We start from the raw sequence: 13,586 nt of genomic DNA on the forward strand, positions 1-13,586 counted from the left end.
CTGTGGAGAAAAGCATTGCACAGATCACAAGAAAGGCAGGAGAGTTCCTGGAAGAACATTTCCCACTAGTGTGGGACGTGTCTGAACCGTTTGTTTAAAAAAAGCATGACCCAGAGGCTTGTAAGCAACATGTGGACAGAATGTAATTAATCAGGAGTGAAAACTAAGGTAGAATTCTTCTGCTCTCTCTCGTCTTCCACCTCAGAACAGCAATGGGAAGAGATCACTGCACTAGATGTCGTCGTGGTACTCCCCGTACTTTGCTGTGACAGGTTCCTCAAGATGAACTGCTGCACCACCCATTAAGGCAAATGCTGGGTACATTATGCCAGAGCAGTCCACCTCGCACTCATAAAGGCATTTCATACGGCCTGCGTCGTAGAACCCCACCTTGCCTTTGTCACAGTCGAGGCAGATGCCCAAGCACGATGGCAGGGGAAGGATTCTGCTCGCTGGATCCTTGGGGGCAGCAGGTGTTGTGGGGATAAAGAACTTCTTCATGCCTAAAGTGACCAGTGTGAAAGGCTGTGGTGAGTCAAAGAAGGCATCTTCACTCCCACTGTCATGACCACTGTCTTGCTCGTACCTAGAACAGAAAAACAACCATTTGCTTTTGTCAAATTCTGAAGGGGGATCAGTGATGTGAACTGGAGAAAACATTTTTGTAAGACAAGAAACACCACATGGTCACCTGCAAAACCTTGTGGGGTAAAAATATACCTAAGCCAGGAGGGAAGACGCATTTAGTAGGTGGAGAACACTCACTTGGGCCACTTCAGACAATAAATAACAGCTAAACGCTAACGAGGACAAGACCACAGAAGGCTTTACTAAGGAGCGGATGTATCTAAATGTACTCATGCTAGGTAATCATTAATGAACCTACAGGTAGAGCAAATTAGTTAACTTGAAAAGTAATTTAGCGACTATGACTAATGATTACAGACAAGGTATGTTTAACTTCATTTACATAATGTTAAATGACACGAGTAAATACATTTAACATTACTGTTGTCCTATGAGTTTTCCTCACCACTGCCGTATTACGTTGTCTTTAAAATTCACAACACAAAAAGTAGTGGTTTAAGTTTTTGGTTTGGTGGTTTGGTTTTTTTTAAAGTGCTCTGCCTGGAGGTTTCCATGAGCCCCTGTTTCCCAGCTGGTTACTGGGGAAAGTTTGTGGCCAGATTTGTTCAGTCTACATGCTTTTGCCCCCTACTTCTGTCACCAGATGAAGACACACTGGAGAAGCACACATTCTTCTGTGCCGACAATCCCTAGCTAGGTTTGCATTTTTGGGATGTCTGGGGGGAGATTGGATTTGTGTCAGCCAAAGTTTTCCAGGTATTTGTGTGGATAAGGAAAAAGAAATCAGGAAATCAGGATCTAATTTCTCACTTTGCAAAAAGCCTCCGTCTGGCTTTAAGCAGCTCAAGACACAGGCGTTCTTACACTTTCAGTATGTTACACAGGAGGAAGCTGATACATTTTTTACATTCCTGAAAAAGTTAAGAGTCCTCAGGAGATAGCTTCCCAGCCTGCAGTTCCTAGACACATCCAGGCTTACTACAACCATACTTCAGAGCTGAAATCTTTTTATTGGTTTGTCCACTGTACTTTGGCTTGGGATCAGTAGCACTCCAGTACCATATGCAAGTGTATAGCCTGGGATAAGCCAGTGACTTGGAATCCACCGTGACGCAAGCTACAGCAAAGATACACAGATACACACAGAGAACATTGTACCTCTGAATGGCTGCCAAACCTAGTATGCTAAGGAAATTAAGGCAGAGTCTTACTATTGACAATTAAACATTGCTTCAATCTTGCAAGTGATGCTTTTTTTTTACCTTCTTGCTTTAACTGGCACATCTTGACATCTATAGGAACCTCCTTTCTTTCCCAAAAAGAATGAAAATAGGACTCTGGATAATTACAACACCTTTCTGCTAATAGCAGGGGATGAACAGGACAACCTGCTTACAGCATATCCTTCAAGCTACTTTCCACTAGTTAGGTTCACCTTGTGTACTAATTGCGACCAGACTCACTCTTAACTTATTTTTTAAAAAGCCATCTCCTTATATAAAACATGTATTGAGCAAGAGTCTGCAATTTACCTTGGGCTGGTCACATCATGGGTATTATGGAACAATTTCTGTATCTGGTTGCTAGAAACAACTCCCACTTTCACCAGGTATGAATAGGCTTCCACACGAAAAGCCCAGACGTGCTTCCCTTTGGCAATCCCGGTGTCGCCAATGATGTAATCCAGGGTTGTGTAGCATCCGACCTGCATGCGCTCAGATCCCAGCAGTAGAGGAAATCCAGCCCTGCTTTCCACAGAGGTTCTTCCTGGGTTCAGCAGGAGATGTTCACTGTTGTACCCACATTTGTCATCAAAAAGAAAACTGAAAACTGAAAAACAGTATCCAAAAAAATTTCCTCTTAGTTAAGTATTTGGCCTTCTGTGCTTATAAACTACATTTTAAGTCATGCTGGCATCAGAATTTCTCACTTTTAAAGGCTAAGGGAACGTCATGCAAGCTAAAACGGTCTCAGCATGCCACCTACTTAACCTGTTTGTTAACAGTGCTTCTAAACATTTACGCAACCGGTAACAGTAGAGTAGAAGTCTGGGAACTACTGGAAACCACCTACAGCTCTTAACACCGACAGACACAGATTCAACACCTTGTGGACAGAAGAAAACCCAATACCTGGAGCTGGAGGCGTACGCAAAATAACTTCTCGGCTCCAAGGGCTACAGATGGACCCTTTATATCCTCGAACTCTAAAGGCATAGGAGCTGTCATCATCAAGATCAGATATTACTTTGCTCTTGCTGCAAACTTTGATCTCCTGCCACGTCGCACTCTCCTCTTCTCCATTAAGCTTACGATACTCAAGAACATAGATATCAGCTGAGTCTGTCTTCCCAGGGCATTCCCAGCTGATCAGAGCTTTGTTGTACATTCTGCTCTGCTCTTCATTGATTTCTGGTATTTCTAGACCTGGAATGCCAGAGATTCAGGAGGAAAAAACCCTCAAATTTAGATATCTGTTGTTTTAGAATTAACCATACAAGCCCTTTGTTGAGTGGCTATAGCACTTGCGGGGGGTGGGGGTGGGGGCAGAAATCTGACTCAATCAGTTAAAGAGTACAGATGAGGATGGTTCCATTCATGCACTTACATAAATCCCTTACTTTCTGTTTTTACTTCGAAAGTTGTATTATTTATTTTTGCTGGCAGCTAAAAAAGCATATAAAAGCCTATTCTTTTCTGTCATGTTAACAAAAAGCTTCTAGGAAGACCTAGTATTACTTAACTACAATGTTTTGGAAGCCAATGTGAACTGGTACTGAATGCAATGGCATCTTAGCTTCTTTTTCAAAGCTGAAGCTAGCATTGCTGCCAGGTAATGCCTTGTGGATCACAGAGACAGAAGGGACAATGCAAGTCACAAGACTGAGTTCTGCAGCTGCAGTCCTGCATAAGTTTTGCCTCTTTCCAGAGAAGCCCTTCAAGTCGTAACTTGAGAAAGACCTGATGCTCTCGCAATTTACCATTGGAATGGAAGGACAAGTCACCAAGGATCTCTTCTTGCTTAGCTATGTCCACCACAAAGTCTTCAAAAGTAGTTTCAGCTGCTGGCCTGAAGCTCTTCAGAGATTCAGTAGCTTTTTGGATTCTGAAAGCACAGAAGCAAAGGGATGGCAGAACAGAGAAAAGGGAATTCACATGTGTGCATTCCTTAAACTAAAAATGCTAGGTTTTGCTTTATAAAAAGTGCTGTTTTCATGTACTTACTGATGTCTCCCAGAAATTTCTGTCTCTCTAGACAGAATTCAAATGCAAAATTTAAGGTCTTTTGTACAGCAGTGTAAAGGTATCAGTGTAAAGATAATGAAGAGGTAATCGTTCAGCTGGTAGAGCATTTTAACAATTTGGGGCATTATGTTCAAAGAACAAAATAGATGTGAAGCGCTAATGGAGAACAGCTATTAAGATCAAAGACTTTAAAGCCAGAAGAGACCTGTTAGATTAACTTGCAAATACCCGATACAATCTCTGAGCAAAGGAATGTGTCAGTGAGCTGAATGGGCTACCCTTCCAGTGCAGTCCTACTGAACAAGGCCACGTGTTGTCACAGGACAGAGCCCCTCCTGACTGCTGTTTCTTAACGCACACTGTAATGTAGCAATTTCTACTGAACGGTACTGGGACCATCTCTGAGCCTTTGCAATACAAGGTACTGCATTCAGTACTTTGCTAGCAGGTGTCAAAAGAATATGACTGACCAGACATCCTGGAACAGTATCTGTACTTCAAACAGAAGATAATGAAGATACCTGTCATGAAGCTGTTTTGCTGTTTGAACAAAACAAGATGGATCAGTTTCTTTAAGCACCTCTTGAGCATATCCTACAAGGCCATTATTTTCCAGGAGCCCTTGATATTCCTCTGCTTGCGTTTGCAATTTTTCCAGCCTTAAATTCTTAGAAGTTTCAATTGCCCTAAGAGCTGCGGACTTCTTCTCTTCTAGGACATGAGATAATTTCTCAAAGCTCTGAGATGCTTCTTCTTTAGCTCGTTCACTGTTGCACTAGGAGGGAACAAAAGACATTTTAGACAGATTCCACAGCACTGTGGCTGTCTACAGAAACATACCTCAAGTTGTTCAAGGTATCACAGCAATCTAGTCATCCATTTGACAGACAAGACTAATGAGCTTTGTTATGCCCATCAGCACTGAAAATGTGATCAGCACTGCACCCAAGCTAGTGAGCGTTTACTGGATCAACACAGAGAACGAAGAGCAGGAAAGTATTCCTCTGATTATGTCTTGAGTTACGCATAGCATGTGTCTAAACAGCTCATGGAAAAGCACTGTGAAAACAGGTCAGTTTCTGAAGTCTTCATGCCCAAGAGCTAGGTGCTCCTCCACCTTCCCCAACCACACTGAGATGGGGGTCCAGCCCAGCTTCTCACATATGCCCTCAGAACTGTAGGGTCACCTCTAACTAGTGCCCTGGATAAAAGGAACTACAAAGCACAGAGACAATCTTTATCAAGATACAGGCAGGGCCAGGAGCTCCTGCAATTTCTGCCATTGTGTTTTTCAGCTTGTACGTGAGCTCCCAGCTCTGACTCTTCTGCAGGGAGATTTGACTCTTCATTCTGACTTTATTGCAACATCCTCAAGGCGGCAGCCAGCCAGTGTAAATTGTGAAGCACCGTTAATACACAAGAGCTGTAAGTCTAACCCACCTCTCTTTGATTAAGGTATCAAACAAGCTTTCTTTCAATTAAATTTACAGCAGCACCCAAAACTTAACTTCCCTCTGTATGTTGCCCATATTTCCAACACTGTCAGGATTAGGTCTTACCATTTGTGATTCAGGACTAACACAAACTGTTCAGAAATTGTTTTACTGGCTAACTGAAAAAAGCCAAAGGATTTGAAACACTTCAGTGAAAACAGTTTGAGTCTCTGCTGTGTCCCTGCAAGGGCTATCCCCAGCCAACACGGAAGACACTCTTACCTCTGTTTCTTTCAGCAGCAGATCCAGCTGTGTGATGTGAGCTTTCACCTGGCTCTCCTTACTGATGAGGTACTCAATATCTTTTGAAAGCTTCTCCTGTGAAAACAAAACAGCGAGCTAGCAGAAGAAGGGTATCCCACCCAAACCGACAACCAGCACAGGCAGGTCATCCAGCTAGCACTCGCTTTATCTAGTTACAAGGACAACAGCCTGCCACCAGTTATGAGCAGCAACCCTGCGGAGAATTGCTCAGTGACCCGCAATGACTGCACAGGGACATCAGGCCACTGATGTGGGCAGGACTGGGGGCACAGCCTCTAAGGACAAGAGGTAACAGCCTCTAAGGACAAGAGGTAACAGCCTCAGCTGGCTCAGTCTTCCCCAGCCACAAGTGCCACCTTCTCTTAGGCTAGGAACATGAGGCTTCAGGACGTTACTAAAACTTACAGAAAAGCCACGTTAGTTATTAACTCATTTGTAGTAAGATTTGCTAGAAGAATGAGTGGTTCAAAGCATGAACTTAGGAGTGTCTCTGCATTTCCTGACTTGCAAGAGTTAACAGCTGTACAGGAAAAGCCTTGCAAACAGGCAAGGAGGCCAAAGAGCACAAGGCAGGCTGGTCTGGTCTTCCCCCCCACCCCCGCCCCCCCTTTTTTTTTTTCTTGTGAGCAAGAGAGGAAGAGAAGGAAGAAGAGGAGGTAGAAGCAATCATTCTTTAACAACAAAGCAATGTTTGCAAGTCTTCCCTGTTGTACTGCGAATTAACAGCTATGCAACTTCAGAAACATACAAGGTCCCAACAGATACTTCCAATGCAAATTTTTCAGGAGTGCTTCTGAAGTATCAGCTAATCCAAGCCACAAGGACACTTACCTTAAAAAAGCTAGATTGTAAAGTATAAACTGCTTAAACCTTTTGCATTGGTCAGTACTGCTATACAGTTGGCTAAAACAAGGTGGAAGGACTTTTAAGAGGTTATGTTTCAAGCCTCATAGAAAATACAGTTTCTCAGAAGTGCGCTATGTCACACTAATATAGATATTAACAGATGTTGCACAACAGCATGCCTCATGACTGGTTCAGTGTCCTCTAAACACACATCCTGGCTTCCTGCCACAGGGAGTTTGCCCTTACACCAGAAGCTCAGTACTTTTCCCCTTCTTAAGGCCAGGTCCAACAATATTTACTTTTACCTTAAGGGTTTTGTAGGCAGTTCTCATGGTTGTTACTCTATGGTTTGCATGACATCCACCCAGTTTACAAAGATGACAAACAGGCCTTCTGCAGATTTCACAGTACATGTTTACCCTCTCCATTTCATGTTCTGGACACATCAAAATCTGAAAAAAAAAGAGAGCAGAGAGAATGCAGGCGTACTTCCAAAAACTGAGGTGCTCAACAAACCATCAAAACACTAAATCACCCCACAGCAGCATCTGATTTCATCAGTGGATTCTTTATATTCAGTTTATCTTCCACCTTTTATATTTGTCTATGCCAGTGAAAGCCAGCAGATGAACACACACAGTTTCACGAGGTTCACAGTGAGTAAACCTGTAGCGATGTCTGTGTACACATCATGTAGCCTCCATACTGCAATCAACCATTTTGCTAATCCCTGAAGTTGTTTGCGTGCCTCAAGCTCCCTACACTCCTGTTCAGAGCTGTAAATGCAATATATAACACAGCCACGCTGTCAAATTCAACTGTGTCCATGCCAGCATCTCTTGAAACAACTACGAACTGTCTTAAAGCAGGAGTTGACATAATACTGTAATGATTTAAATTTAAGCTAGACTCTGATCAGCCACATAGCCATTGCTCTTGGAGCAACAGATGAAATGCAGCCACACCCCCAGTCACAGTCATTTTAAAGATAAAAGGCTCCAGTGTTTCATTTTTTCTGTCTGACTCCAATTACAAGTTGTTCATGCTGAGCGTTAATTCCAGTACCAGCTTAAACAGCATTGCGAAAAAGCTGGTGTTTGCTAAAAGTAATCTTTCAAAAATTGAACACGTTGAAGTAACTGCTCGAAGAGGCAAAAAAAGTGCTGCTCAACTCCAAGCTCAAGCAACAGATAAAACCGTCTAAAAGGGGGTGGGTGGGTGTGGGTGGGTGTGCTTGTGCACATGTGTGCGTGTGTGTTTTAAAAAAAAAGAAATGCTTTGCCTCGTTCCAGAGCACTGAAAGACATTTGGGTCCATCTACTCCATGTTACCAAAGAGAAGCTCTTGAGAAAGCTTTTCAGTGTCATGTCAAGGAGGAGAACACGACATCAGTGCCAACAGTCAAGCTTTAAAAGCATCATCTTTTAACACACGCACACACATACAAGAAAGGACAGGAAAGGGCTCAAAAATAGAAGTGAGTAGCATAAATATGGACACACTAAGCTAAAATTGCAAACCATCTCTGAAACCAACTCTCAGGCCCCAAATGTTATCTTAGTCTATGGTGAAAAGCCCAAAGACACCAGTCTCGCTAGCACCTTGGTACATAAGACTGTCATTCAGCAGAATATGCAATAAGCTATCCCATTGTCATTGACTGCTGGATTCGGGGGGAGGTGCGAGGAGGGAAGGAAACTTTCAGGAAAATCATCTGTGCAGGCAGACATGTTCAAAACTGCAGTCATGCTGTCAGCAAGAACAAAAGCTTATGGTTCACTCAATGAATAACAGCAATAGTCAAAAAAGGAACAACGGTCCCAAAAAGCAACTACCATTGCACAGATATGTCTGAAGCTATATGCAAATGCTGCAACCCAAATTCTGTAAGATACGGGATACTTACCTTGGGTCTGAAGTTGGTGGTTGGTCCTACATGTTTATGTTGGGCTTTCACAGTTCCCCAAGGATGGTGTATTTTGAAACATTCGTTGCAATAGCTTGCCCTGCAGTCCATGCAGCTCTTTGTGGCCTCTTGAGGTGGAGGTTTGCAGAAATCGCACATAATAGCAACGGCTGCCCTGGCTGCCTGTCTGTATCTTTCCACAATGGTTTCCAAAGTAAAGTTGCGAAATAAGCCATTGATGCCACGTTCTCCGAGATCAGTATCCCGCTGGCAACCCGGACAAGGAAACAGACTCGATCTAGGAGTCAGTGAATTACGTTTTCTGCCTGTGTAGACACCAAATCCTGATTTAGGAGGAGTGTAAACAGAAGAGGTTTAGATTTTAAAGGGAGAAGCACAGGAATTTATGAACCAATTTCAAACTATCGTAGCACATCATCCAAACCAGTACAATACCAATTCATATGCACTCTGCCAAGCCAAAGAGAATACATTTGCCATGACAAGGTAGTGTAATGTCTGAGTTCAGGGGGCATTACAAACTACTACTCTAAAACTTAATTCTACGGTAAGGTTAATTTAGCTATTCCAATCCTATCTTCTTCGTCTAGTTTTGCATGCACTCAAGCCGCAGCCTTTCAAAAGACTAAACACAAAACCTTCCGGAAACCAGTTGGTTTTAGGCTAACTGGCTGCCCACATAGAGAGCAACAGCTTCGTAACACGCTGAAGTGTAAGATGTCTATTCCCAGAGTGAGACTGGTTATTCCCAGACAAATATAGCCAACTTGGAGCTCCCTGAAGTTTGCTTTGGCCGAGTCAAACTTATCTGGCTTACCCCAAGAGGCATCATAAAAATATAAAGAGGAAAACAAGAGAACTAGATATCACCAGTACGAAATCTCAGCCAAATCATTCAGTCAAAATACGTAGAGGCTGACTTGGCCCTTGCTGAACGGCCTTGATAAAGGAGGGCTGCTAAGTAAGCCCCGCACACCAAAGGGGATGCTGAGACGGTTATGTCTGAGAGATTCCTCTACCTTGAACTGGGGAACCACAGATCTGCATGGTTACACAAGGGTACAGCTTATCTCTTTTCATTTCAAAAGGGGACAGTAGAGAAGCTGCCCTCCTACGAAACAGCTATGCACAAATTTCCCCTCTTCTCCAAAATAAAGTGATCCAAGGCTCAAGTCAAGTCGCAAGCCTAGGGATTCTTTGGAGCCTGTTCCAGGGGATGGCTCACACAGACCCAAAAACTATTTACAGGGTAACATTCTTGAGGCTATCAAACAGAGAGTGCATCCCCATGTCTCACTCATGAACCCACAGGGCACAACTATCAAAATTAGTCCTTTATGTATTACTGAAGCAGGTTAAGCCAGTGTTTACGCTTAACATGTATCCTCTCAGCCTCCCCTTACAAAGAAATAAAAAACCATTCTCTCGAGCTGGAGCATGGTTTTAAGATCCCCTTGAGATGACTGCATGTTGGTATAACTAATTTGTAAATAGAGAGAGGTATGACTTCAAGCTGAATTCTTAGTGTTGAAATTGGTTCTTCTTCAGAAAGTGAAATTTGGTCCCATCTGTATTTAGTGAGGATCTTCCCATCAGAAATGTTGATGCTTCATTTCTTTTTGAAGTGTCCTTTGATGCTATCCAAAAGACACTTGCCTTGTGTCACTCTTCTGTGGGTGCTTCACCCAACAATCCAAAACCTCCCTACCTCTCACGCCCTTTCCAGTCTCTTTAAAAAAACAAACCAACACTCCTGTAAGAAACTAGTTCCTTTAAAAATCTTCAAAATGTACCCCATGGTAGTTATGCATCACTATCAGCTAAGAAGCCACAACCAGAGCATGAATAAATGTCAGTCTCAAACTCAGCTGGTCTCATGCTTTTCTGTAGGTTCTGAGCAGAACAGCTAGACTGCATTAACAGAACAGTATGGGTGACATCTAGTAGCATCTAAATGTCAGGTTCCCAAGGGAGCTCTGCCTCCTCTGTGCACAGCGTGGACGGTGCCACAGCACTGCCTGCGCACCCCATCATGCTAGATCACTATTTCTACTGCCCGACAGAGAGCAAGCTGGAGGGCAGCTTTCCACGGAAGATTAAGGATTACCTCCTTACTTACACTGCTGAAAGCAGCATGGGGGGCCTGGTCCCCACGCACAGCCTGTCTGATACTCCCACACTTGGCAAGCCACAGTTCTCACAAGGAGGCCAGGTCACCCACGGTGCGCCCACCACTCCTTAGGCACCCAACCTGGTGCCCTGATGTCCACGTTGTAAAACCACGTAGTGGACAGCTGCAGCGGAAACCGGTGACCGCTTCAGTCCATGCATACAATGCCGTGACAGAACATCATGCTTACTGAGGAAAAAAGGGACTAGACTTGGATTTGGGAGATGGCAGTCACCAGTGGGCTCTCTTCGTTCAAACTTCACATAACGCTGCAGGTAGAGAGAGCTGAGAAAGCAGCTGAAATGTATGCAGAGCTAAACAGTGATTGTGGGGCTGTGCACCCCATATCCAGAAAACAGGACTGTAATGAAGACAACTAGCTATTTCGTTTGGGGATTCCCTCAAATGATGCAAGCCTCAACCTGCCAAGCTACAGCAAACACAGCATTTGCTTATCAAACTGATCCTGAAAGAGTACCAGTACTAACAACTCAAGAGTTGTTTAAAAGAAGTGGGTGAAATAAAATATTTGAGCTTTGAAAACTGGGAAGGGGATGATGAACGTTAGTAACATACGAAATACAAGACACAGCTTTAGGGTTTGTCTTGTGGGCGACTCTTCCAGATCACTGCGGACTGCGGTTTTAAAGTGGACAGTTACGTCAGAAGGAAGCCTAAAAGCCAAGATGAGGTTTCTTTCAAGAAGTACTTTCGAAGTATCTGTGTAAAAGAACAACTCATCTGTGGATTACACAACAGCTGTAAGAATCTTTCTAGTGTGACATCACAAAGAGCATGAGGAGTGCTCCTTAAAGCTTCCAGAGCAGACCACACTGGAAGAGGCGGTTAGCGCAGTCTTCTTACAGTCATCTGTCTCCCAATTCTGCAACCGTGCAATAACCATCATCTATGGAAAATGATTTATTGTAAGCGTAATGAATTGGGTAGGACAAAACCATCATTTGCAAAGTCTGCAGAGGCTCAGAAGGAAGTCGAACTACTCAATTTAGGCTGGCCGAAACCTGAGAGAACCACCTCAACAGTACCACTGACAGGCAATAAAACTGCTGAAATCTACACCTCAACAGCGACGCTATTGAACATGATGCTACTGCATCTCAATGTAACTGAAATACAGGAATAAACAAATACAATGGTTACAAAGATTTACAGGACGCCACAAAGACTGATCTATTATATATGAAATAGAGTGCACTGTCCTTAAAAATATTCCCATTGTTCTCGCCACAGAATGAACAAGACTCGCACTATCCCTAAGTCATCTCTTTAACTGCATCAGGAGTACCGGGAAGACATTTTACCAATGCAGACGCAATTCGGCTCAAGTCAGTCGAACACATAAAATAAGGAAAACACGCAAAAATTCCGATACGTACCTGATCTACTAATCCTGTCCATGCTGGAAGAAGAGCTTTGAATTTGAGGGCTACTCTGATTAGAGGATTCAGAGCCTCCATCAGCGAAAGAGTCTTCAAATGCAGAGAGTATTTCTTTCACACATTTGTGACAGACATTGTGCTGGCAAGGAAGGATCAGTGGATGGGTAAATAATTCCTTGCATGCTGGGCAGATGAGCTCTCTTTCGATACCCTTAATGGTAACCTTCATGACAGAAAGAGGGAAAAACAAGTGTAAGTGCAGAAAACGTGAGCCAGCAAGACTTACTGCACAGCTGTATGTCTGTATGTCACAAAAGCCCAGCTCTCTAGAATAATCGTTCTATTCTAGAATCGCACATTCTAGCTGGTTTGAGGCATTCCGCTGGTTAACGCTGCAAACAAATCTCAATTAACATTTATGAAAGCACTGACAACATTCCTTTCAACTGAAATGAACACCGCCACTAGGCAAACTCGGTTCATCTTTAGGTCATGTCTGCCTTGCAGGGGAGGAAAGGAGAGGAGGGGAGTAGTCTTAATTCCACTCAAGGACCTAGTGAAACGAAAGCAACCATACTTCTTAACAATAGGAATCCATATGTTTAACTCAGCTCGCTCGCTCGCTTTTCAAGAAGGGGGGGTGGGGGAGGGAGAAAAAAGAAATTAAGTGTCAGACTGGTTAAACAACAGGCTTTCCCGCCGTGTAATCCACATTTAAGCACTGGAACTGCCTTGACTTCGTTAGGCTAATAGTTCCAGTCCGGAACATTATCTGTTTGTTTATTTATTTCCTGCACAAAGAGGCGCCCGTGGATCTGTGCAGCTCTTCAGTAATTTAATGACCCCACAGCCATCTGGCACTGCGCTCCGAGGCCGGAGTATCTGCCGGGAGAGCCAACGGCAACCGAAACCCAGCGAAGCATCAAGTGGCGGGCGCGGACACCGGCTGCCCAGCGCCCGCTCGTCCCCTCTCGGGTGGGTTTTCACCGTCCAGCCCGCCGCCAGACCAGACCGACTTTATTTATGCGGTTCCCCCGCCAGCACCGAGCCCCGTCTGAAGATCTAGGGGCCAGCCCTGCCCGCCGCCCCAGCACCTCGGGCTGCCGCCGGTGCCGCTCCCAGCCGGGCAGGGACGAGGCTGCCGGCGCACACCGCGGGGGGCAAACACCCCCCAATCCACCGCCCCCCCCGCCCCCCCGCAGCACAGGGCGCAACAGCGGAGGGGACGACAAACCCCGACCCGGCGGCCGCGTCCCCAGGCTCCCCCCGGGCACCAGGGGCGCGGCGCCGGGGCGGCCACGCCCGCAGCGGCAGCGGCCACGCCCGTGATGTTTCTGCACGCCTGGTGTTACAAAGAACTAGAGAACACATGTAAAGATGTTATTTCACATCTACTTTAGGAACCACCTTCATAAAAATACAAAACACTGTGCTTGAAATGATTCTGATAATGCCAGTAATGCACAGTCTGTATATTCAAACTGAAACATGTTACTTAACCGAGGTGGGGGGAGAATGGACTGGTAAGGACGTGAGTTGTCAGCCTTCCAACTATGTTTTGAGTAATAATTTGCAAGCTTGTGAATAACTCTATTACCCCTTAACCACCTCCGCCATCCCCAAACTTCCCGATGTTACAGGCAGGCTTTAAAG

General features: G+C 44.5%; 1 protein-coding gene across 2 annotated transcripts; it reads right to left on the reverse strand.

Annotated features, from left to right (window-relative positions):
• Window positions 1-231: 231 nt before the first annotated feature.
• LOC132320908 (E3 ubiquitin-protein ligase TRIM36-like) lies at window positions 232-12,144 on the reverse strand. 2 transcript variants are annotated; one of them, XM_059834547.1, is made up of 10 exons: window positions 11,913-12,144; window positions 10,109-10,126; window positions 8,343-8,668; window positions 6,742-6,888; window positions 5,549-5,644; window positions 4,355-4,608; window positions 3,569-3,693; window positions 2,721-3,014; window positions 2,121-2,418; window positions 232-586 (listed from the first exon to the last, which is right to left on the reverse strand). In XM_059834547.1, exons 1-10 carry the CDS (start codon window positions 11,950-11,952, stop codon window positions 232-234), a joined length of 1,953 nt encoding a protein of 650 aa, XP_059690530.1. In that variant the 5' UTR covers window positions 11,953-12,144. The 2 variants fall into 2 exon arrangements, with proteins under 2 accessions (XP_059690530.1, XP_059690531.1); XM_059834548.1 differs by lacking the exon at window positions 10,109-10,126 and adding an exon at window positions 10,072-10,081 and having other exon boundaries at window positions 11,911-12,144.
• Between the last annotated feature and the right edge of the window lie 1,442 nt (window positions 12,145-13,586).

Source organism: Gavia stellata, unplaced genomic scaffold (genome assembly GCF_030936135.1).
Source record: "Gavia stellata isolate bGavSte3 unplaced genomic scaffold, bGavSte3.hap2 HAP2_SCAFFOLD_34, whole genome shotgun sequence".
NCBI classification, from domain to species: Eukaryota; Metazoa; Chordata; class Aves; order Gaviiformes; family Gaviidae; genus Gavia; species Gavia stellata.

Excerpts from the sequence above, each read along its gene's own strand:
- LOC132320908 (XM_059834547.1), bottom strand. The coding sequence starts at position 11,952 with ATGGACAGGATTAGTAGATCAGGTACGTATCGGAATTTTT. Across the intron at positions 4,609-5,548 it reads TGCTGCTGAAAGAAACAGAG|TGCAACAGTGAACGAGCTAA; the intron begins GTAAGAGTGTCT and ends GTTCCCTCCTAG. Across the intron at positions 587-2,120 it reads CATGATGTGACCAGCCCAAG|GTACGAGCAAGACAGTGGTC; the intron begins GTAAATTGCAGA and ends TTTCTGTTCTAG.